Raw genomic sequence first — 21883 nt, forward strand, 5'->3', positions numbered from 1 at the left:
GATGATGTCCCCTCCATGGAAGCCGCATTTTACCTTTTTTTTGTATATTTTTTATTATTATTAAACATCTGCAACTTAAGTCACTTGTACTGCAGATGGGTGAAGATTTTGGTCCAGAGATGCCTCCTCCCCCAATTACTCCAAAATCTTCTCCATAGTTCTCCTTTCCCACCAACATACACCACCCCAGTAAAAGCAGCAAAATGAAAGGTTTAAAGTACAAATTTATTAGAAAAAAAAGCTGAATTATACAAAGAATTCCAAAAAGTATTGCATAGATGAATTTCCACCTAATCATCGCGAGCCACAGACACTAGTGACAATTTACATTGTAGAACTATCATAGTCCGATCATTCTTCTTGGATGCCAAGTGTGAAGCCACAAGCCCTTATTTTACTAGGAGAGTGAAACAATTATTGGTTTCATTTGTAATATACAGATTTCACCCTAACAAAACTGTACTCCAGTGTTTGCCAACCACAATAATAAGAATTAAAATGTACTAAATTATTAATTTTTTCCTTTATAGCAAAATTCTCTTTTTTTTACATTCAATACATCAGAGACTGGCAGCTTTTGAGGGATTTCTTACGCTGGCACTGTTCTCTGTGCCCTTCACCCAGGCGGCACCGGATGCCTGTATTATATTCAAGTTCCCTTTCTCTACCTGTACTGTGATCCTGCTGCTCCCTGAACTGGAAACGGCCATTGAAATAGACAATAGTTCTGAAAATAAATGGAAGGCACAAACATACACTTCAACATGATTAAAGGGTTGAATGGTATAAGCTACCATGGAAGAAATGGCTGCCTTCTTCCAAACCTCCCCCCTCCAAAAACAAAACAAAAAAACCCACTAGCTGCATTACCATATAGGTAGACAATTGTGCTGCCGCTTTGGAAAAATTGGACAAACCCTTTAAGTGGTGGTCTATCTGCTCTATGGGACAGTTGATTATATTGTAAGGGCAATTATATACTGGAGTTGTGTATGACTACATTTAGCTACCTTGCAGGAAAAAAAATACAGCTGACAGCAGCTTTCCCCTCTAGAATGATCAGCTGGGGGTCCCCGCAGCCAAAAGCATACTGATTAGCTTCCTTAAGGTACCGTCACACATAACGATATCGTTAACGATATCGTTGCTTTTTGTGACGTAGCAACGATATCGTTAATGAAATCGTTATGTGTGACAGCGACCAATGATCAGGCCCCTGCTGGGAGATCGTTGGTCGCTGGGGAAAGTCCAGAACTTTATTTCGTCGCTGGATCTCCCGCTGACATCGCTGAATCAGCGTGTGTGACGCCGATCCAGCGATGTGTTCACTGGTAACCAGGGTAAACATCGGGTTACTAAGTGCAGGGCCGCGCTTAGTAACCCGATGTTTACCCTCGTTACCAATGTAAAAGTAAAAAAAAAAAACACTACATACTTACATTCCTGTCATGTTCCTCAGCGTCAGCTTCCCTGCGTCCCCCAGTGTCAGCGCCGGCCGGCCGTAAAGCAAAGCACAGCGGTGACGTCACCGCTCTGCTTTCCGGCCAGCGCGCTTACACAGAGCAGGGAAGCCGAGGCCGGGGGACGCGACAGGAATGTAAGTATGTAATTTTTTTTTTTTACTTTTACAATGGTAACCAGGGTAAACATCGGGTTACTAAGCGCGGCCCTGCGCTTAGTAACCCGATGTTTACCCTGGTTACCCAGGGACTTCGGGATCGTTGGTCGCTGGAGAGCGGTCTGTGTGACAGCTCTCCAGCGACCAAACAGCGACGCTGCAGCAATCGGCATCTTTGTCTAGATCGCTGCAGCGTCGCTTAATGTGACGGTACCTTTAGCTGAGATTCGTTATCCTTAAAAAAACAAACAAATATATATAATAATGAGGATAATAGAACACTAAAGGGTATGTACACACAGCGTCATTTTTAGGAGCCTGGAACCCACCCGGAAAAACACTAACAAAACAAAAAATAAGGCAAAAAATTTAAAAGTATTTTGTCAGTTTTTCTAATGACTTCAGGCTTTGAAATTTCAGAATCTGTTAAGTGGCTCAAAGTAGTAATCGGTCCATTCTTCGGACGACTTGCGCTATACTGCTGTCTCTTGTGTAGCGGCTCCTCCAGGTGCCGCCCATCCACCCTCTGTTCAAATCTATAGGCGGCGGATGTGCAGTACCCACCGTGGCCACTATACAGTAGCTGGCACTGTGCAACTCCATAACTGAGCAGTTTCGGCAGCCGCTGACACCGGCAACAGCTGATCAGCGGAGATGCCGGGTGTCGCACCCCCACTGATTAGAGATTGGTAACTTATCCTAAGGTCCTAAGGATAGGTGTCAAAAAAAGTGAACAGCTTTTAAAAAAACAAAAACGATTTGAGTCCTGAAGCATCTTTTGCTTCAAAAACAACGTATGTATGCCGGCGTGCAAAAGGACTTGTGTGCACGTACCTTAAGGGTTCATCCACCATCAGGAGGAGATGGCATATAGGATATACCATCACTTTCTGGTTGGTAGGGATCAGACAACTCCTAATATCCAAATAGAGATGTTTTCACTGATGGTTCTGGTGCCGAGAATGGAGAGAAGTGCTGTATAGAGGAAAAAAACAAAAAAAACAAAGGGAATTTCTGCCACTTCGATCTGATGATCGACCAAGGTCACAGAAACCAGATAGATACGGACCAATAAATAGAAGCACATCTGAGCTCCCTATAAAACATTGAACAATGACATTGTTGGAAGCGTGATAGCACACGACTAGTGCGCTGTGTTACCACATTTGCCGCGCTTCCACATTATGTGACGCCATGTAACCAGCTTACGTTCTGACACTCGTCTGCGATTAATTATTGCTCTGATACATTGGACGATACAGAACATTACAAGATACCTGTCGGGATTTCATTCTGCTGATTACTCTACGTAAGCTTTGCTTCACTGCGGTAAGAAACCCCAATGTACACCTATCAACAAAAAAAAAAAAATCATAAAAAAAAAAAAAAAAAAACTCTTAAAAAGGGAAACTGACAATTACGACAAGACCCACTTGGATCAATTTGCTATATCCACAGGATATAGCATAAATGTGGTAGTGGTGCAGAAGGGTACAATCCCCACTCAAAAGCTACCAGCTCTTATAAGGCATATGGCTGAGGCTAGGATTGAACCCGTTTTAAAAGTTACACTTACATTTCTGCTACAGTTTTCTGTTTTTTTCTGTCCGACTATTAACACCTTAGATGGGAGAGGCTCCTGCTGCAGCTAGTTGTCTCACAGCCAGACACAAGTTTGGTAAATGGAAGAACTGGCTGAGATCTCTCTATTTTTTAATACATTTCTTAGCAAATAATATTAATAACTGTAAAGGAGAAATGGTTGAGTTGCTGTTTCTATTCTCAGTGTTCCTTTAAGTGCTGAAATTAGCTTGAAAAATACTTTCTCCAATCTGAAGAATTTAAGGAGTTGGAAAGGAGGATAACGAAATACAATTCCCTGCAGCAAAGACTCCTTAAACACAAAAACAGGCTTTTTACATGCACCTCTCTACTGAGCTATGATTTGGGTTCTGGAAAACCTCTTTGTCTTGTTTTTTTTTATTTTCACAACGTTCTCTTGTACAGATCCAGATTTTTTTTTTCATTGTATTATACTCCAGAGCTGCAATCACAATTCTGCTAGTTGTTATTGCAAAACATCAAAATCCCTTGTTTAAGCAGTATGGGTATTTGACTTTTTTTAATGCTTTTTTTGGGGTTGACACTTGGTGCTGCATTTTAGTAAATCTCTTCCCACAGCAGCTTTGAAGCTGGCAGAATTATAAATACAGCTCTGCAATATAGATTACTTAACTTTTTCCATGGATTGTATGTATACACAACGATATAATATTGCTCGGAGGGGATGAACATATGCTTTAATTTAAAGCAAAACGCGTCCTGCTTAGGTTCCAGATGCATCATCAGACCCATATCTGTCCACGTAGCGAGTCTGACCCCCGTCTACAGTAGAAAATATAAAAGCCTGTAGTCACCAAAACCTCGTATCATAAGGTCTCCGTAATGCTACCAGCTCCAGGAGTCACCTAAATGACCGGGTGTCTACTTTGTAGAGGATACAAGCAGCGTAACTGCGCTACTATTACAATTTTTTTTAGCACCAACATGATTCAAGTTTATACCAATTACAAAAATGTAACTTTAAAAAGAAAAAAATCCACTTTTTCCAAAATTGTACCTTGAAAAAAAAAAAATTCATAAAAAAAAAGAAAAGAATTTATCTTGGTCACTTCTCTGCTGCTCGCACGTAAACCAGCGACGATAGGAGGAGCAACTCCGGAGGTTTGTGTAAAAGGATTAAGTTTACATTTCTGAGACCGTCATAGTGCATCCAGTAGCCATCAATCTGGAAAGCTGCAGAGTAATGGTGCTCCTCTTTGTTAAATAGCGTGGCGCCTTCTAGAAGATACCTGCAGCAGATCAGATACAAAAAAAAAAACATAAATTACTTCTAGTTTCTTCATTGGGACCATTTAAAGTGGTTTGCAATTTTAATCCCTTAACGACCGCCGATAATGCCTGTTAACGGCGGTAGTTAAGGGTACTTAAACCACAGAGCCATTAATTAACTACGCTGTGAAAAAAGTGTATAGCGCCCCCCACAGTCGGATTTTTTCCGGGGTCTCGGCTGCCGGGGGTAGCCGAGACTCCAGAGAACTTGATTCGGGTCGGTTTTTAACAACCCCCGGGTTGCGATCACCGGTATTAACCGTTTACTGGTGGCAGCAAAAAAAAAAAAAGGTCTGATGTGCCATTTAATTTCTCTTTTTTCTGATGTGATCACACATCAGAGGAGAGAGAAATAGGGTCCCCGATCTCCCCCCCGGTACCTCCTGCTCTCCCCCGTGGGTGCTGCCATCTTCATCCGAGAAGAAAATGGCGAGATCTGCCGGCTGGCACCCAGCAACAATAGGAAGATTTTTCCTATTGATTCATTTTGGTCACTGTGATAGGGTCTATCACAGTGATCAAAATAAAAAAAAATAGTAACTAAATCCCCCCTTTATCACCCCCTTAGTTAGGGAAAAATAATAAAGTAAAGAAAATGTATTTATTTCCATTTTTCCATTAGGGTTAGAGTTGGGGCTAAAATTAGGGTTAGGGTTAGAGTTGGGATTGGGGTTACGTTTGGGATTAGGGTTAGCTTTGTGGTTAGGGTTGTGATTAGGGTTATAGGTGTGATGGGGTTGTGATTCGGATTACGGTTAGGGTTGGCATTAGGTGTGTGTTGGGGTTGGAGTTAGAATTGAGGGGTTTCCACTATTTAGGTACAATAGGGGGTCTCCAAACGCGACATGGCTCCACCATTGATTCCAGCCAATTTTTGGTTGAAAAAGTTAAATGGTGCTCCCACCCTTCTGTGCTCTGCCGTGCGCCCAAACAGTGGTTTACCCCCACATATGGGGCTTCCGCGTACTCAGGAGAAATTGGACAACAACTTTTGGGGTCCAGCTTCTCCTGTTACCCTTGGGAAAATACAAATAATTGGGGGCTAAAAATAATTTTTGTGGAAGAAAAAGAGATTTTTTTATTTTCACGGCTCTGCGTTATAAACGTCTGTGAAGCACTTAGGGGTTCAAAGTTCACACAACACATCTAGATAAGTTTCTTTGGGGGGGAGGGAGGTCAAATTTCCAAAATGGGGTCACTTGCGTGGGGTTTTTACTGTTTAGGCACATCAAGGGCTCTGCAAATGCAACATGACGCCCGCAGACCATTTCATCAAAGTCTACACTCCACTACTTCCCTTCCGAGCCCCGACGTGTGCCCAAACAGTGGTCCGCTCCCACATATAGGGTATTGGCGTACTCAGGAAAAACTGGACAACAACTTTTGGGGTCCAATTTCTTGTGCTAACCTTGTGAATATAAAAAATTGCGGGCTAAAAAAAACATTTTTGAGGGGGAAAAAAAGATTTTTTTTATTTTCACGGCTCTACGATATAAACTTCTGTGAAGCACTTCGGGGTTCAAAGTGCTCACCACTTATCTAGATAAGTTCCTTAAGGGGTTGTTTCCAAAATGGTGTCACTTGTGGGGGGTTTCCACTATTTAGGCACATCAGGGGCTCTCCAAACGCGACATGGTGTCCGATCTCAATTCCAGCCAATTCTGCATTGAAAAAGTCAAACAGCGCTCCTTCCCTTCAGAGCTCTGGCATGCGCCCAACCAGTGGTTTACCCCCACATGTGGGGTATCGGCGCATTCAGGAAAAATAGCACAACAAATTTTGTGTTTAATTTTCTCTTTTTACACTTGTGAGAAAAAAAGGTTCTGAAGTAAAATGTTTGTAAAAAAAAGTTACATGTTAATTTTTTCCTTCCACATTGCTTCAGTTCCTGTGAAGCTCGTAAAGGGTTAATAAACTTCTTGAATGTGGTTTTGAGCACCTTGAGGGGTGCAATTTTAGAATGGTGTCGCTTTTGGGTATTTTCTGTCATGTACACCCCTCAAAGTGACTTTAAATGTGAGGTGGTCCCTAAAAAAAAAATGGTTTTGCAAATTTTGTTGTAAAAATGAGAAATGGCTGGTCAACGTTTAACTCTTATAACTTCCTAACAAAAAAAAAACATGGATTTTTGTGTTACTCACCGTAAAATCCTTTTCTCCGAGTCGATCATTGGGGAACACAGAACTGTGTGTGTATGCTACTGCCGCCAGGAGGCTGACACTATGTAGATAAAAAAAAAATTAGCTCCTCCTCCGACATATACACCATGACACTGGCCGAGACAGCTCCAGTTTGGTGCAAAAGCAGTAGGAGATAAAGTAAAACAGCATTAATAAAGAGACAACATGTCTAGAATAACTCCACCGGCTGAAAAGAGATAATCAATAAAAATAAGGGTCGGGAGCTGTGTCCCCCAATGAACGACTCGGAGAAAAGGATTTTACGGTGAGTAACACAAAAATCCATGTTTCTCCTTTGTCTCATTGGGGGACACAGGAGTGTGGGATGTCCCAAAGCAGTCCCTGGGTGGGAAAAAAACCCAGCTGAATGGCTTAAGCCACTAGGCACTTAACGCCTATAGGTGAGCTACCGCTGCCTGAAGAATCCTTCTACCCAGACTTGCATCAGCAGAGGCCTGAGTATGGATGTTATAGTGCTTGGCAAAGGTGTGCAGACTGGACGAGGTTGCGGCTTTGCAAACCTGTCCTGCTGATGCCTGGTGCCGAAGCGCCCAGGAAGCCCCCACTGCTTGAGTGGAGTGCGCCTTGATCCCAGCCGGGACGACCGCACCCTTGATACGGTAGGCTTCCTTAATAGTTGATCATATCCATCTGGCTAAGGTAGATTTTGAGGCTGTGAGTCCCTTCCTACGACCCTGAGGAAGAACGAACAGAACTTCTGTCTGATGAAAAGATGCAGTCCTTGAAACATATCTCCTCAGAGCTCTCACTAGGTCCAACGTATGGAGAGCTTTTTCCACACGATGCGCTGGTGCTGGACAAAAGGAAGGTAAGACAATGCCTAATGGAGGTTATGGCTACCAAAAACACAACTTTCCAAGAGAGGTACGATAAAGAGACTTCTTGAAGAGGCTCAAAATGAGCCTCCTGTAGTGCACTTAAGACCAGATTAAGGTTCCAAGCTTCCAGGGGGGGGGGGGCCTATAAGGCAGTACCTTGTGAGAAACTCCCTGTTAAAAAGTTTTTACCTGCAGATTGATAGCTATCTTACGCTGAAAGAGCACCGACAAAGCTGATATTTGTCTTCTGAGAGTACTAGGTGCGAGGCCCGAATCCAGGCCGGCCTGAAGAAATGCTAGGATGTTAGGAATGGAGAAACGAAGAGGGGGAAGACTGTTTCCTGCACCATGAAAGGTAAACCTTCCAGGTGTGGTGATAAATTCGCGCTGAGGTGGATTTCCGGGCGCTAATCATAGTATCAGCAACTTTCTGAAAAAACCCAGCCTGCGTCAGAATCCAAGATTCAATGGCCAAACCGTCAAACGCAGAGCCTCTAAGTTCTGGTGGAATATCAGGCCTTGAGACAGAAGATCCGGATGGGTTGGCAGCTGCCAAGGAGCTTCGGCAAGCAACTGCACCAGGTCTGCGTACCATGACCCACGAGGCCAATCTGGGGCCACTAGAATTGCAGGAACTCCCTCTACCTTGACCTTGCTGACCACCTTCAGGAGTAGTGCCAGAGGGGGACACAGATATAGGAGCCGAAACTGGTTCCAAGGTAGAACTAATGCATCCACCGTGATTGCCTGTGGATCTCGATACCAGGCGACGAACCTGGGTACCTTGGCATTCAATCCTGAGGGCATTAGATCCAAGTCCGAGGTTCCCCAACTCTGGCATATCTGCAAAAAAATGTCAGGATGGAGAGACCATTCCCCGGATGCAAGGCCCTGCCTGCTGAGAAAGTCTGCTGCCCAATTTTCCTTGCCCGGAATATGAACCGCCGAGATAACAGAGTGGTTCCTCTCGGCCCAACAGAGGACTTGTTTCACCTCGTGCATGGCTGTCCTGCTGCGGGTGCCTTATGTATGCCACCGCCGTGACATTGTCTGATTGGATCCTGACCGGGTGGCCTGCCAGAAAGGGATGAAAGTGCTGCAAAGCTAGCCGAATCGCCCGAATCTCCAACAGGTTGATCGGAAGGATTGACTCCCTTGAGGACCAGCGTCCTTCGGCTGTGTGGTGGCAAAATACTGCTCCCCAACCGAGCAGGCTGGCATCCGTTGTGACCACCAGCCAATGGGGTGGGGGAAAAGGCTTTCCCTGCTGCAGAGAGGGACTCATTGTCAGAGCATGTCTGACCTGGGGAGACAGACGACACCTGAGACAGAGAGGATGGACTTTTGTCCCAGGATGTTAAAAGCGCATGTTGGGGAGAGCGAAGATGGAGTTGTGCAAAAGGCACTGCCTCTATTGCTGCCACCATCTTCCCTAAGACCTTCATGCAAAACCTGATCGTGTGGGCGCCTGGTTGGCGAAGGACCCTCACTTCCTGCCGAAGGGTCAGTACCTTGTTCTGGGGAAGGACCGTCAGACCTCGGGAGGTGTCGAAGACCATCCCTAGAAAAGAAATTTTCCAGGATGGCACCAGAGACTACTTCTTTAAATTCACTAGCCACCCTAGGCGAGACAGAGTATCCATAGTAATGTTGACATTCTCCTCGCATGCCCGAAAAGTTGAACCTTTTACCAAAAGGTCGTCTAAATATGACATGATGACTATGCCCCGAGAATGCAGAATAGACACAACTGTTGCCATTACCTTTGTGAATATTCTGGGAGCTGTGGCAAGCCCAAAGGGCAAGGCTGTGAACTGGAAGTGCTGATCGCCTATGGAAAAGCGTAGGAACTTTTGATGTGAAGGAAATATGGGGATATGAAGATTGGCATCTTGAATATCTATGGAAGCTAGGAATTCTCCCTTTTCCATAGCCGAAATGACAGACCGGAGGGATTTCATTCGAAACCGACGAATGCAGACGAATTTGTTTAAACACTTTAGGTCCAAAATGGGCCTTACTGTTCCATCCTTTTTGGGAACGTTGAACAGGTTGGAATAGAACCCCTGAAACCTTTGTTCCCTTGGGACGGGAGAAATGACCCCGTTGAGCTGAAGGGATTCGATGGCTTTGACCAATGCTTGCATACGGGTTTTTGAACTCGGGAGACGGGATGGAAAAAAAAAATGGCTCGGGGGAAGAGAGAGAAACTCTATCTTGTACCCTGAAGACACCAGGTCTCTTACCCATCTGTCGGAAACAACGGTGAGCCAAGACTGATGAAACAAGAGCAGACGACCGCCTACTCTGTTGGAAATGAGCCGCGGATGCCTCCAGTCATTTGGCTGAGGACCGATGGGATCTAGATCCCCTTGACCATTGGGACCGCATTCTTCCCAATGGGTTGGCTCTATATGAGACCGGATGGTCTCTGTCTTGGCTAGACCGACATGGACCGACAAGGTTTGCCGCTGTGGTCCACCTGGAGTTATGAAAGGGCTTAAACCTCGCCTGAAATTGGCGACGAAACGGCTGCTTAACTTTTTGTTGTGGGAGAAAATTACTCTTTCTTCCTGTGGTATCTGTAATGAGTTGATCCAACTTTTTGCCAAAAAGACAGCCGCTCTGATAGGGAAGACTTGTAAGGGATTTCTTTGAGGTAGAGTCCGCCCGCCAAGTTCTCAACCATAGAGCTCTTCTAATGGATATTGCATTAGCAGCTGCTAATGCAGCACAATTTGCTGCATCCAAGGATGCATTGATCAGGTAACTTCCGGCTAAAGGTACTGTCACACTCAGCGACGCTGCAGCGATATAGACAATGAGCCGATCGCTGGAGCGTCGCTGTTTAGGTCGCTGTAGACACGTCAAACACAGCAACTCCAGAACTATGCCGGAGCGATCCAGTGACGTAACCGCGACTCACTTATCGTTCTCGCTGGTTGTTAGCTCCATGTAAAACGTTGCTGGACTTTGTTGCTTTTGATGTTAAACATGACGATACACGCCGACCTGACGACGAAATAAAGTTCTGAACTTCTAGCTCCGACCAGCGATGGCACAGCGGGATCCAGATCGCTGCTGCATGTCAAACACAACGAGATCGCTATCCAGGACGCTGCAACGTCACGGATCGTTGTCGTTCTCGTTGCAAAGTTGCTGAGTGTGACGGTACCTTAAAGCTATCTGATTTGACATTTCCGTCACATCTATCGGTAATCCTCTATCCTGAAGAACCTTGGTCAAAGATTCTGACCAGGATATCATGGCTTTGGCTACCCAGGTCGCCACAAAAGAGGGAGCGAGAGCTGAGCAAGAGGCCTCAAAAACAGAACGAGCTAAACTCTCTATGAGTCGATCCGTTGGATCCCTAGTAGTGGAACCATTGGGCAGGGATAAGAGAGTATTAGAAGCCAACCGAGAAACAGGTGGATCTACCGCAGGAGGTTCCGCACAATTTTTAAGTAACTCAGGGGGAAAAGGATATCTTGCACTTAGAGCTTTTTGACCCGAGAAGCACCTGTCCGGCCTTTCCATGTGGCACTAGACTAGGTCCTCAAATTCAGGATGAGCGGAAAAAACTATGAGGATGCTTGAACCTCTTAAAAGACACCTTATGACCGGAAGTCAAGGTGGCTTCGTCCTCCACTCCCAAGGTTTGATTAATGGCCTCGATGAGGCTGTCTACTGACTCCTCGTAATCAGGAGCCTCTAAATCGAGAGAACCCTCGGAGTCATAGACCGAACCATGTTCATTCACCTCTGCAGGAGAGGGAGAACGGGACACGGAACTCCAGGATGCAGATGCACCTGATGGACCGGGAGACGCTGTATGGGTTCATTTCCCCCGCGTCTGCCTAGAGGGAGCGCGGCCCCTGCAGGCCAGAGGTTCCTGTGAACCGGAGGATTTTTCTAAGACAGATGAACCGTCGTCCCTGGCCCCAGCCGGGGTCTGGAGGGACTCGATCGCCTTAGTTAAGGACGACATAGACTGTGTCAAGGATGCGACCCACTCGGGGGGGACACTGCAGTCTCAGATACAGGCGCACTGGACAGAGACACAAGGGAGGGCTCCTGAGCGCGCTCGGAATCGCAGGCCTCTCAGAGACGGTTGCTCTGGGCACACGGAAAAGCAGACCGACAGGCAACACACGTGGTATATAAAACCATGTGAGATTTAGTCCTTCTAGACATGGTGACTCTGATATTGGTGCTGACAATCGCACCCTCAAAAAATAACGCTGCTGAATCAAGTATTTCAGCTGTCAGGCTGGGGGGAGTAGCACTTACCCCAGTCCTGTGTCCCCGTGCCTGTAGTGAAGGCTGTCACCGGGAGAAGTGTTAGCGCCATCCTTATAACACACTGCGCTCGATTGGAGGGCGGATCCACCGCGAGAGGGGAAGGGTTTTTCCGGCTGCGGCCTACTACAGGCAGAAGCCGGGGCCTAGATTTTGCTCCTGGTTCTTTCCCGGGGAGAGGGCGTGACCGCCGGAAGAAGACGCGGTAAAAAGGGGGCGGGACTTCCACCCGCGACCTAACATGTCAAGAGCCGGGGACTTGATTAGCCGGCCCCCGGGGAAGTACCCGGGATATAGTTTCCAGCAGCGCCACCGCTGCAGAACGAAACCGTGCCATCCTGGCAGACAAAATGAACCATAGCGCTGTTGGAGCCCTCCAGCCCACCACCGCCAAAAAACAAGATCAGAGGGGGTGGGCTTATGTATAAGATGGTGCAGGCACCCTAACTCCGTCACCCCTTCAGGAGGTGAGGAGAGGGACCGTCTGCCTCTCATAATCACCGCTGTCAGTGCATTGGTGATGAAGTGAAGGCTGCAAGGCAGACAATGTGTGCCTGTACAGCCTAGGGTTTCGTTACCTTAGGGTGGACATGGGCAAGTCCGGCAAGTGTTCCCAAGTCTCGGGAGAGGATACGTGGAGGCGACACTCCACGTGCTCGCTCGTTGTAGGTTTGGGGAGATCGGACCCCTTCAAAAGGGTCTGTCGCCCCGGTGTCATCTTCATGGTTTTAAAGGAAAAGGATCTGGGAAAAACCCAGAGATGTGCCTCCTATGGACAATAAGCATAAACTGGAGTTGTCTCGGCCACTGTCAGGGTGTATATGTCACAGGAGGAGCTAATTTTTTTTTTATCTACTTAATGTCAGCCTCCTGGCGGCAGTAGCATACACCCACAGTCCTGTGTCTCCCAATGAGACGAAGGAGAAAATTTTGTTTCCAAAATTGTGCTGATGTAGATATGTGGGAAATGTTATTTATCAATTATTTTGTGTGGCATATCTCTCTGATTTAAGGGCATACAAATTCAAAGTTTGCTAATTTTTTTTCTTCCATATTTCAGTTTTTTCATAAATAAACAAGTAATATCGAATAAATTTTACCACTGACATGAAGTACAATATGTCACAAAAAAAAACAATCTCAGAATCAGCAGGATCCGTTAAAGCGTTCCAGAGTTATAACCTCAAAATGCCAGTGGAGAGAATTGTAAAAACTGGCCTGGTCATTAAGCTGCAAATTGGCTCCGTCACTAAGGGATTAAAGAATATGGACACCTTTAACCCCTTTCTGACATTAGACGTACTATCCCGTCGAGGTGGGGTGGGCCCGTATGACCACCGACGGGATAGTACGTCATACCCGATCGGCCGCGCTCTCGGTGGGAGCGCGGCCGAGTGTCAGCTGCCTATCGCAGCTGATATCCGGCACTATGTGCCAGGAGCGGTCACGGACCGCCCCCGGCACATTAACACCCGGCACACCGCGATCAAACATGATCGCGGTGTGTCGGCGGTACAGGGAAGCATCGCGCAGGGAGGGGGCTCCCTGCGGGCTTCCCTGAGACCCCCGCAGCAACGCGATGTGATTGCGTTGCTGCGAGGGTCTCTTTACCTCCCTCCCTGTAGCAGGCCCGGATCCAAGATGGCCGCGGCATCCGGGTCCTGCAGGGAGGGAGGTGGCTTACCAAGTGCGTTGAAGCGTTCCAGAGTTATAACCTCATAAAGGGACAGTGGTCAGAATTGTAAAAATTGGCCCGGTCATTAACGTGCAAACCACCGTTGGGGGTAGATGTTTATTTTGTTGCATAAATGCATGTATTTTTGTTCAAAAATCATTTTCGCAATTGGGTTATAGTCAAAATTTTGCACAGTTTGCCTTCTATAGCCTCTGTTCTGCAATGTCTACTGCTGTCAGACAGAGTTTACTGAGAATACTCTAGTGAGCTTGTTTAGAACTTTTAATCTTCCCTCTTCTGAGCGTCTCTCAATGAATATAGTTCAATTTATGAACGTGTAAAAGTGGAGCTGAACTCTGGTCATAAGTCTGCTAAGGAAAGCTCAGAAGACCAGAGACACAAAAAAAACTTTACTTTGTCCGACGTCTCCGGCCGCTGGATCAACAATTTTCGACGGATCTGGCGAATGACAGATGAAACGTGAGACCATCCGTCATTAATACAAGTCTATGACAAAAAAAAAAACGGATACGGTGGCATCAGTCACTGGATCCGTTTTTTCAAAATTCGATGGATTGCGACTCATGGCAAAAAAACTGATGTGTAAAAGGGGCCTTAGAATGAGCTCACTGACTCACTGTCCATACAATTCTATGTAGAGGATAATGTAAAAAGATGCTGCTAAAGGGAGACAGAAAGACACTGGAAACAGCAGTGTCTATCTCGCCCTAGTGCTCTATACACCGCTACACTGCTCAATATTGATGTGTAATGTTTTCCAATGTGGATTCTGCTTCCTCAATGTGCTGCTTATTGGTGGGAGTGGAAAGAGATGCTGATGGATACAGAGAGACAATGCTGCTTCAAAGTGTGCGTTTTATCTCATCCTAGTGCTGGATATACAGCTACACTGCTAAATATTGCTGTATAACAGTGTTCCCCAAGTTCAGTCCTCAAGAGCCACCAACGGGTCATGTTTTCAGGATTTCCTTAGTAATGCCCAGGTGAGAACTCCATAATCTAGACAGGCATCAATTACATCACCTGGGCCATACTAAGGAAATCCTAAAAACACGACCTGTTGGTGGCTCTTGAGGACTGGAGTTGGGGAACACTGCTGTATAAGCTTTTCCATGTGGCTTCTGCTTCCTGACATGTGGTGCATAGAGGTGGGAAAGAGATGCTGCTAGAGAAATAGAGAGACAATGTTGCTTCAAGTACGTGTTTTATCCCTCACAGTCGGTGCTGGATTCACATATACACTGCTCAGTACAGCTGTATTATGTCTACCCTGCGGCTTCCGCTTTTTGATATGTACTGCATAGTGACAGGGGAGCAGAAGCACCTCATCTGTGTGCGTACTGAGTATAAAAGACATCATAGCAGCCACTTCCTAGTTCTGAGACCATTAAAAATTAGAGATAAAGCCTGCAAATTCAAACAATATCTCATAAATGTCTAACGGGGAGGTCCCACCTCAGGGACCCCTTGATTGTTAGGTGGAATGGCTGGTCCTTGGACATGTAATGGGTCAGTCCTCCAAATCCAGAGATCATTCTTTACTTACTTCTGGTCGGATAAGTCCAGGTAGTACGGTACATAAGCCAGGTCCTCAGACTTCCACTGTTCCATGTTTAAAATAACAAAAGGAGGAGCCCCATGACAGAATATTCTCTGGGAAAATTCTCTCAGGCAGCCACATCTGCAAGACACAAAGTTCATTCTCACAGAACAAATATAATCAATGTAGTCACCCTGTTACACAGTGCAGAAGCAGCTAGAAATTATCAGCCGATGCCTCATTTAGACGAGTCAATAAATGGTCAATCGTCAATTATTCGTTTGTGTAAACAGGAACTTGCCGGCGATTGCTCAGCATTAAAGGTTTCCTTACCAGCAGCACATCATTCCATATAAACAGATGTTCTGCTGAGAACAATTTAGATTACCTTTCTGTTTTAGGAAATGCACATGAACATTAGCAGCAATACATCAACTCTATACTGCATCTAATGAGCATGTGCAAACGTTATTGTATAGGAGGAGGTGAGCTGTGTTATCACTTATTGTGGTTGGTGGATCCTGTGTTATCTGTGTGTAAACGTGCTGCAATATCATTGTAATCATGCCTCTGCTGATAATGAAATGATACTGAAAACTTCTTAAAAGAAGAGGAAGAATGAGTCTAATAAAAGACCTGGTTAAATTACAGAAAATAAACCCTTGTTCTAAATTTATTTTAAAAATACATGCAACCACTCATGGGCAGAATGCATTTTCTTTACTGTTATGTCCAAGTCCCAAGAGGTCACTTACCCGATCTCTTCACATACTTCAATCCGATAACAAAACAGCTCATCCACCGCCATCTGAATGAGGTCTCCGTGCGGTATGTCGTGGGGAGGGCTGAGGGTAAACAGGACACAGGTGAGACGATGACTTGTAAGGTACAGCACAGCAGCAAGATGGAGTCCAGTGGACATGAAAGGCATAGCAAAGAGGTTGGCTTATGATTCAGGGCAAGCAAGCCACTGCGCAATGGCAAGATCAATACCTGCTGAGAAATGAAAAGGATGTCCCTGTGCCTGTAGTGCTGGCAGAATGCTAATGAAGTGAAACTGGCTGTTGAAGTTTGTCTGGACTGTATAGACAGACTTGCTCTTAGGGCAGTCTCACACGTCCAGATAATTCCGGTACCGGAATTATCTGTGTGCCGGTGCGTTTCTGTGGCACACGTGCGGCACACGTGTGCTGCCCGTGTGCCCACTGGGTACCACACGCACCGTGCAGGAGACAGCGCTAAAGTTTAGCGCTGTCCCCTGCATCGTGCTGAAGCCGCGATTCATATCTTCCCTGCAGCAGCGTTTGCTGTAGAGAAGATATGAATAAATGTGTTTAAAATAAAGATCCATGACCCCCCCCCTCCCTGTGCGCCCCCCCGCTGTTATTAAAATACTCACCCGGCTCCCTCGCTGGAGCTGCTTCCTGTCCTGGCCGCACCTTCTACTGTATGAGCGGTCACATGGGGCCGCTCATTTACAGTAATGAATATGCGGCTCCACCCCTCCTGCACAGCACACGGACTGCACACGGACAACATCCGTGTGCGGTACGTGTTTTACACGGACCCACTGACTTTAATAGGTCCGTGTAATCCGTGCGCTCCCACGAACACTGACATGTCTCCGTGTTTGGCACACGGAGACACGGTCCGCAAAAAAATCAATGACATCTGAACAGATGCATTGATTTTTATGTGTCTACGTGTGTCAGTGGCTCCGGTACATGAGGAAACTGTCACCTCACGTACCGGAGCCACTGACGTGTGAAACTGGCCTTACAGAGCTCAGCAGACAACCCATAATACTTTTCACTTGTACAAATTTTTTGGCCCCTATCATACTTTAACTAATTTTGTCTCCAATCCATTAAATCAAGCACTATAATGACACCAATAAGCAGGGATTGAAGAGCAGAGCCGCGAGGAAAGAAAGCAATGCCGCGAGGAAAGAGAGCAAAGAGACTAGTAAAATGTTTACTTAGGATCTACTGGGATGGAAGGTTAAGAGATGTTCTCCTGATCTGAACTTGACATCCTCATTTATGCCCATGAGGCTGTGGAGTTCAGGTCAGAAGACCTGAGGTCAGTCCAGAGATCACGGACGTCTGAATGTGGCCTTATACTATACAACAGGGGCGAACATAGAGCGAGAAGGGTCTCTGTGTGACCCACAACAATCTGACAAAAGGATTATCTGCTTTTCAGGACGTTAACGCTAGAAAGATGCCGTTAAAGTTTGTAGGTGACAGATGCCTTCTGCCCAGTGCATGCGGTGTCATGCACCCTCCAGTTCAAGCAGTAACCCGATCCCACCCCCCGTGCATGTGATGTCATATACCCCACCTCCCCCAAAGGTGCAAGCAGAGTGACCGTCCACTCCCCCAAAGGTGCAAGCAGAGTGACCGTCCACTCCCCCAAAGGTGCAAGCAGAGTGACCTTCCACTCCCCCAAGGTGCAAGCAGAGTCCTCCTCCAAATGAAATCAGAGTCCCTTCCTCCACACCCCAAATGCAAGCAAATATAATACACCGCTATAACCAGAGCAGGACCAAAGGGGGAGTGTAAGACCTATCTCATGCTCTGACCCCCTGTGTTCCAATACTGGGAGACAACGAGATAGTCCCCCCCACCACCAGTAGAGAACGATCCCTTACTTGATGAGAATGGTTTGCATGTGGCTCTTCTTGGCGCGGAGCGGGCACCTGAAGTTAGAACAGTAACTCTCCTGCCTCGTGGCCATAAGACGCTCCAGGTTTCGTGTGAAATTCTCATGCTCGTTACCAAACAGGTCGATCTCCAGACTGGCCTTGTGTATCCCCGACTTGTACTGCCGCTTCTCCATCTTGTCCCAGATCCACAGTAACTTTACGGAGGTGAAGCTGTAGGTGTCCATCAGATGAAGGAAGCAATCTACAAACTCCCGGCCCAAGTAGAGCGACAGCTCCCGGGGGAAAGTGTGATTCTCACGCAAGATAATGTACAGCAGCATTAAGAAGCCGTCAATGGTGCACGTGTTCTTCAGTGTGATCTCCACGTACAGGGGCATACAGGACACAGCCTTCCTGCCGGCCTTAATGGTGAAAACTCCTCCCCATGGGAGTACTGGCCTCCAGAAGGATCGGTCCTGCTCAGAGTTGTTCTTTATAGAAGCTCTGATCTCTTGAAACAATGTCTTCATCCTGTGGAACAAGAACAATGTAAATCTTTGAAAAAAATCACCTACCGATTGGGGGGGTAGGGAATGTTATCCCTAGGGAATAGGGGCCGAGCTGTAGTTTTCAGTGATATGATGTTTGGATTGCATTTCATAGGGGAGGTGCAGTAAACAAAAAATGGCAGAAAACACCATTCAGTGAGATCATCCATCTGCACCACGCGAGTACGGCGTGGAAAAGCATGCGCATTGGACCAGCAGGAGGGTGGGGGGTCGAAAAGGAATTAAACGAGTTAGGGCACAGTGGCACCCCGGGAAAAGCACAGACCCTCATGGAGGTATTACACTGGTCATGGCACAGTGGGACCCCTGGAGCAGCACACAGACCACCATGGAGGTATTACACTGGTCATGGCACAGTGGGACCCCTGGAGCAGCACACAGACCACCATGGAGGTATTACACTGGTCATGGCACAGTGGGACCCCGGGAGCAGCACACAGACCACCATGGAGGTATTACACTGGTCATTGCACAGTGGGACCCCGGGAGCAGCACACAGACCACCATGGAGGTATTACACTGGTCATGGCACAGTGGGACCCCGGGAGCAGCACACAGACCACCATGGAGGTATTACACTGGTCATGGCACAGTGGGACCCCGGGAGCAGCACACAGACCACCATGGAGGTATTACACTGGTCATGGCACAGTGGGACCCCGGGGGAAACACACAGACCTCCATGGGGGTATTACACTCATCAGGGCACAGTGGGATCCCAGGGGAAGAACGCAGAACCTCATGGAGGAATTACACCCATCAGGGCACAGTGGGACCCCAGGGGAAGCACGCAGACCCCATGGAGGTATTACACCAGTAAGGGCACAGTGGAACCCCGGGGGCAGCACACAGACCCCCATGGAGGTATTAGACCAGTCAGGGAACAGTGGGACCCCAGGGGAAGCACACAGACCCCCATGGAGGTATAACACCCATCAGGACACAGTGGGACCCTGGGGGCACCACACAGACCCCCAGGGAGGAATTACATCCATCAGGGAACAGTGGGACCCCGGGGCTTCCCCTGGCGAAGCTGCTGCGGCAGCGATACGCGTGGGGCCTGCTCTCCTCACACCCCCCTTTATCTTAGGATTATTTATACCTGGTTCTTCCCCTTTGATAGGTAATTTGCTCTTTTTGAGCCCTGCATTACAATGGCTCTGTGTTCTCCCACTGGCTAGCCTGCTCTTTCAATCACCTTAGGAACAGGGAATCTTGGACTTTGACTCTGCATATGCAATTGATCAGGTTGTATACATCTGATAATAAATAAATATATATATATATATATATATTGGTTTGGGTCCTTTTTTATCCATCTCAAAGGACATTTATTGAGTTCTTGTTGTTCCAGTAACCAGGGACACCACATATCTATGGGGCCAGGATATTTATATTGTCTGTTTGATTAAGCATAGCCCAGGCTCAGGGCTGGCATCTTGGTGCACACGGGGTCTAGTATGCAACTGTATATTCCATATTCTATGTTATTCACGTTGCAATAATAGGGCGCTTTTTCGGGGTGTGATTTATGTATTGATTTTTGTATTGTGTTTTAAATGTTTTTATACATATTGTGAGGTGTTAATAAAGGTTTTGATACTTTTATATGGGCTGTGGTTGTGCATACCGTATTAGTCTAATTTTTTTCTTGCTGGACCCCGGGGGAAGCACACAGCCTCCGTGGAGGTATTAGACCAGTAAGGGCACAGTGGGACCCCGGGGGCAGCACACAGACCCCCATGTAGTTATAGGGGTATATGCACACCCTGCGGATTTGCAGCAGATTGGCCGCTGCAGATTCGGAGCAGTTTTCCATGTGTTTACAGTACCATGTAAACCTATGGAAAACAAAATTCGCAGTGCAGATTTACCAAAATCAGTCAGGAAAATCCGCAAGACTTTCCACAACGTGTGCACGTAGCCTTAGGGTACCGTCACACTGAAACGACGCTGCAGCGATACGACAACGATGTCGATCGCTGCAGCGTCGCTGTGTGGTCGCTGGAGAGCTGTCACACAGACCGCTCTCCAGCGACCAACGATCCCGAAGTCCCCTGGTAACCAGGGTAAACATCGGGTTACTAAGCGCAGGGCCGCTCTTAGTAACCCGATGTTTACCAGCGTAAACGTAAAAAAAACAAACACTACATACTTACCTTCCGTGTCTGTCCTCTGCACTGTCAGCGCCGGTCAGCCGTAAAGCAGAGCGGTGACGTCACCGCTCTGCTTTCCGGCTGGCCGGCGCTCACAGCCAGTGCAGAGAAGCAGAGCGCCGGAGGACAGATACGGAAGGTAAGTATGTAGTGTTTGTTTTTTTTACGTTTACGCTGGTAACCAGGGTAAACATCGGGTTACCAAAACAAACAAAGAAGAAAGTTGAGATCAGTGTGCTGACAACAAGGCATCAGCCTGACATCCCAGTAGAGGTGCTCGTACGGAAAGCAGGTATGATCCAACAAGAAATCTGAAGAGAAGTACGGCAACACTCACCGGTCCAGTGTGGTGCAACAATCTTTATTCAAGCCTTTAAAACGCCATCACATAGACGGCCCGGGACAGTGGAACAAGGGAGGAGGTGAGCAGGATGTGACGACGGCTGTTTCGCGCCTACGTCAGCGCTTGAGTGTGCCCGGTATTTAACACTTAACTATAAGGTTTGGGGACCTACTGTGTGGCACCTCCAAGTTTGGCTGTGCTAACATTTATTCCTATACCCATGGAGGTATTAGACCAGTCAGGGCACAGTGGGACCCCAGGGGCAGCACACAGACCCCCATGAGAGTTATTAGACCAGTCAGGGCACAGTGGGACCCCAGGGGCAGCACACAGACCCCCATGGAGGTATTAGACCAGTCAGGGCACAGTGGGACCCCAGGGGCAGCACCCAGACCCCCATGGAGGTATTAGACCAGTCAGGGCACAGTGGGACCCCAGGGGCAGCACCCAGACCCCCATGGAGGTATTAGACCAGTCAGGGCACAGTGGGACCCCAGGGGCAGCACACAGACCCCCATGGAGGTATTAGACCAGTCAGGGCACAGTGGGACCCCAGGGGCAGCACACAGACCCCCATGAGAGTTATTAGACCAGTCAGGGCACAGTGGGACCCCAGGGGCAGCACCCAGACCCCCATGGAGGTATTAGACCAGTCAGGGCACAGTGGGACCCCAGGGGCAGCACCCAGACCCCCATGGAGGTATTAGACCAGTCAGGGCACAGTGGGACCCTGGGGACAGCACACAGGCCCCCCATGGACCAAGCCCCCTAACACTGTGACCCACGTGCCGTCCGGCCACAGAGAGCACATCACGTGACGGGTTCAGGCTCGCGCACTGTGACAGGACGTGTCCGCCCTGGTGACTGATCGGCTTGGCTGCTGTCAATCATTGGCCGCGCGCATAGCCAACGAGCTGTTGCGCCACCACCAGCCCGTGATCACTGTAACCTCACCCGCAGTCGGAGCTCGTCCTCAGCCCAGGAGAAGAGCGGAGGGGCCCCGAGGGGCGGCTCCTGCAACAACCGACATCAGCCCAGCCGCTCCTCCAGCCAGCTGCGTGCATAAACAAGCGCAACGTCACCACGTCCTTTGCGTTCCACGCT

At 47.5% G+C, this 21883-nt stretch overlaps 1 protein-coding gene across 1 annotated transcript; it reads right to left on the minus strand.

Moving 5' to 3' along the window:
* Window positions 1–206: 206 nt before the first annotated feature.
* C1H14orf28 (chromosome 1 C14orf28 homolog) lies at window positions 207–21843 on the minus strand. The gene is made up of 5 exons (XM_069734902.1): window positions 21734–21843; window positions 17718–18242; window positions 15820–15909; window positions 15071–15205; window positions 207–4470 (listed from the first exon to the last, which is right to left on the minus strand). The coding sequence occupies exons 1-5, from the start codon at window positions 21841–21843 to the stop codon at window positions 4287–4289; spliced, it is 1044 nt and encodes a 347-aa protein (XP_069591003.1). The 3' UTR covers window positions 207–4286.
* Window positions 21844–21883: the final 40 nt, after the last annotated feature.

This window comes from Ranitomeya imitator, chromosome 1, assembly GCF_032444005.1.
Source record: "Ranitomeya imitator isolate aRanImi1 chromosome 1, aRanImi1.pri, whole genome shotgun sequence".
Classification (NCBI taxonomy): domain Eukaryota; kingdom Metazoa; phylum Chordata; class Amphibia; order Anura; family Dendrobatidae; genus Ranitomeya; species Ranitomeya imitator.

Bases quoted from the DNA above. Each gene is read 5' to 3' on its own strand.
- C1H14orf28 (XM_069734902.1), bottom strand. From the start codon at position 21,843: ATGCACGCAGCTGGCTGGAGGAGCGGCTGGGCTGATGTCGGTTGTTGC. The intron at 15,910-17,717 runs GTAAGGGATCGT...GTTTACCCTCAG, and splicing joins ATGCAAACCATTCTCATCAA to CCCTCCCCACGACATACCGC. The intron at 15,206-15,819 runs GTAAGTGACCTC...TGTGTCTTGCAG, and splicing joins GAAGTATGTGAAGAGATCGG to ATGTGGCTGCCTGAGAGAAT.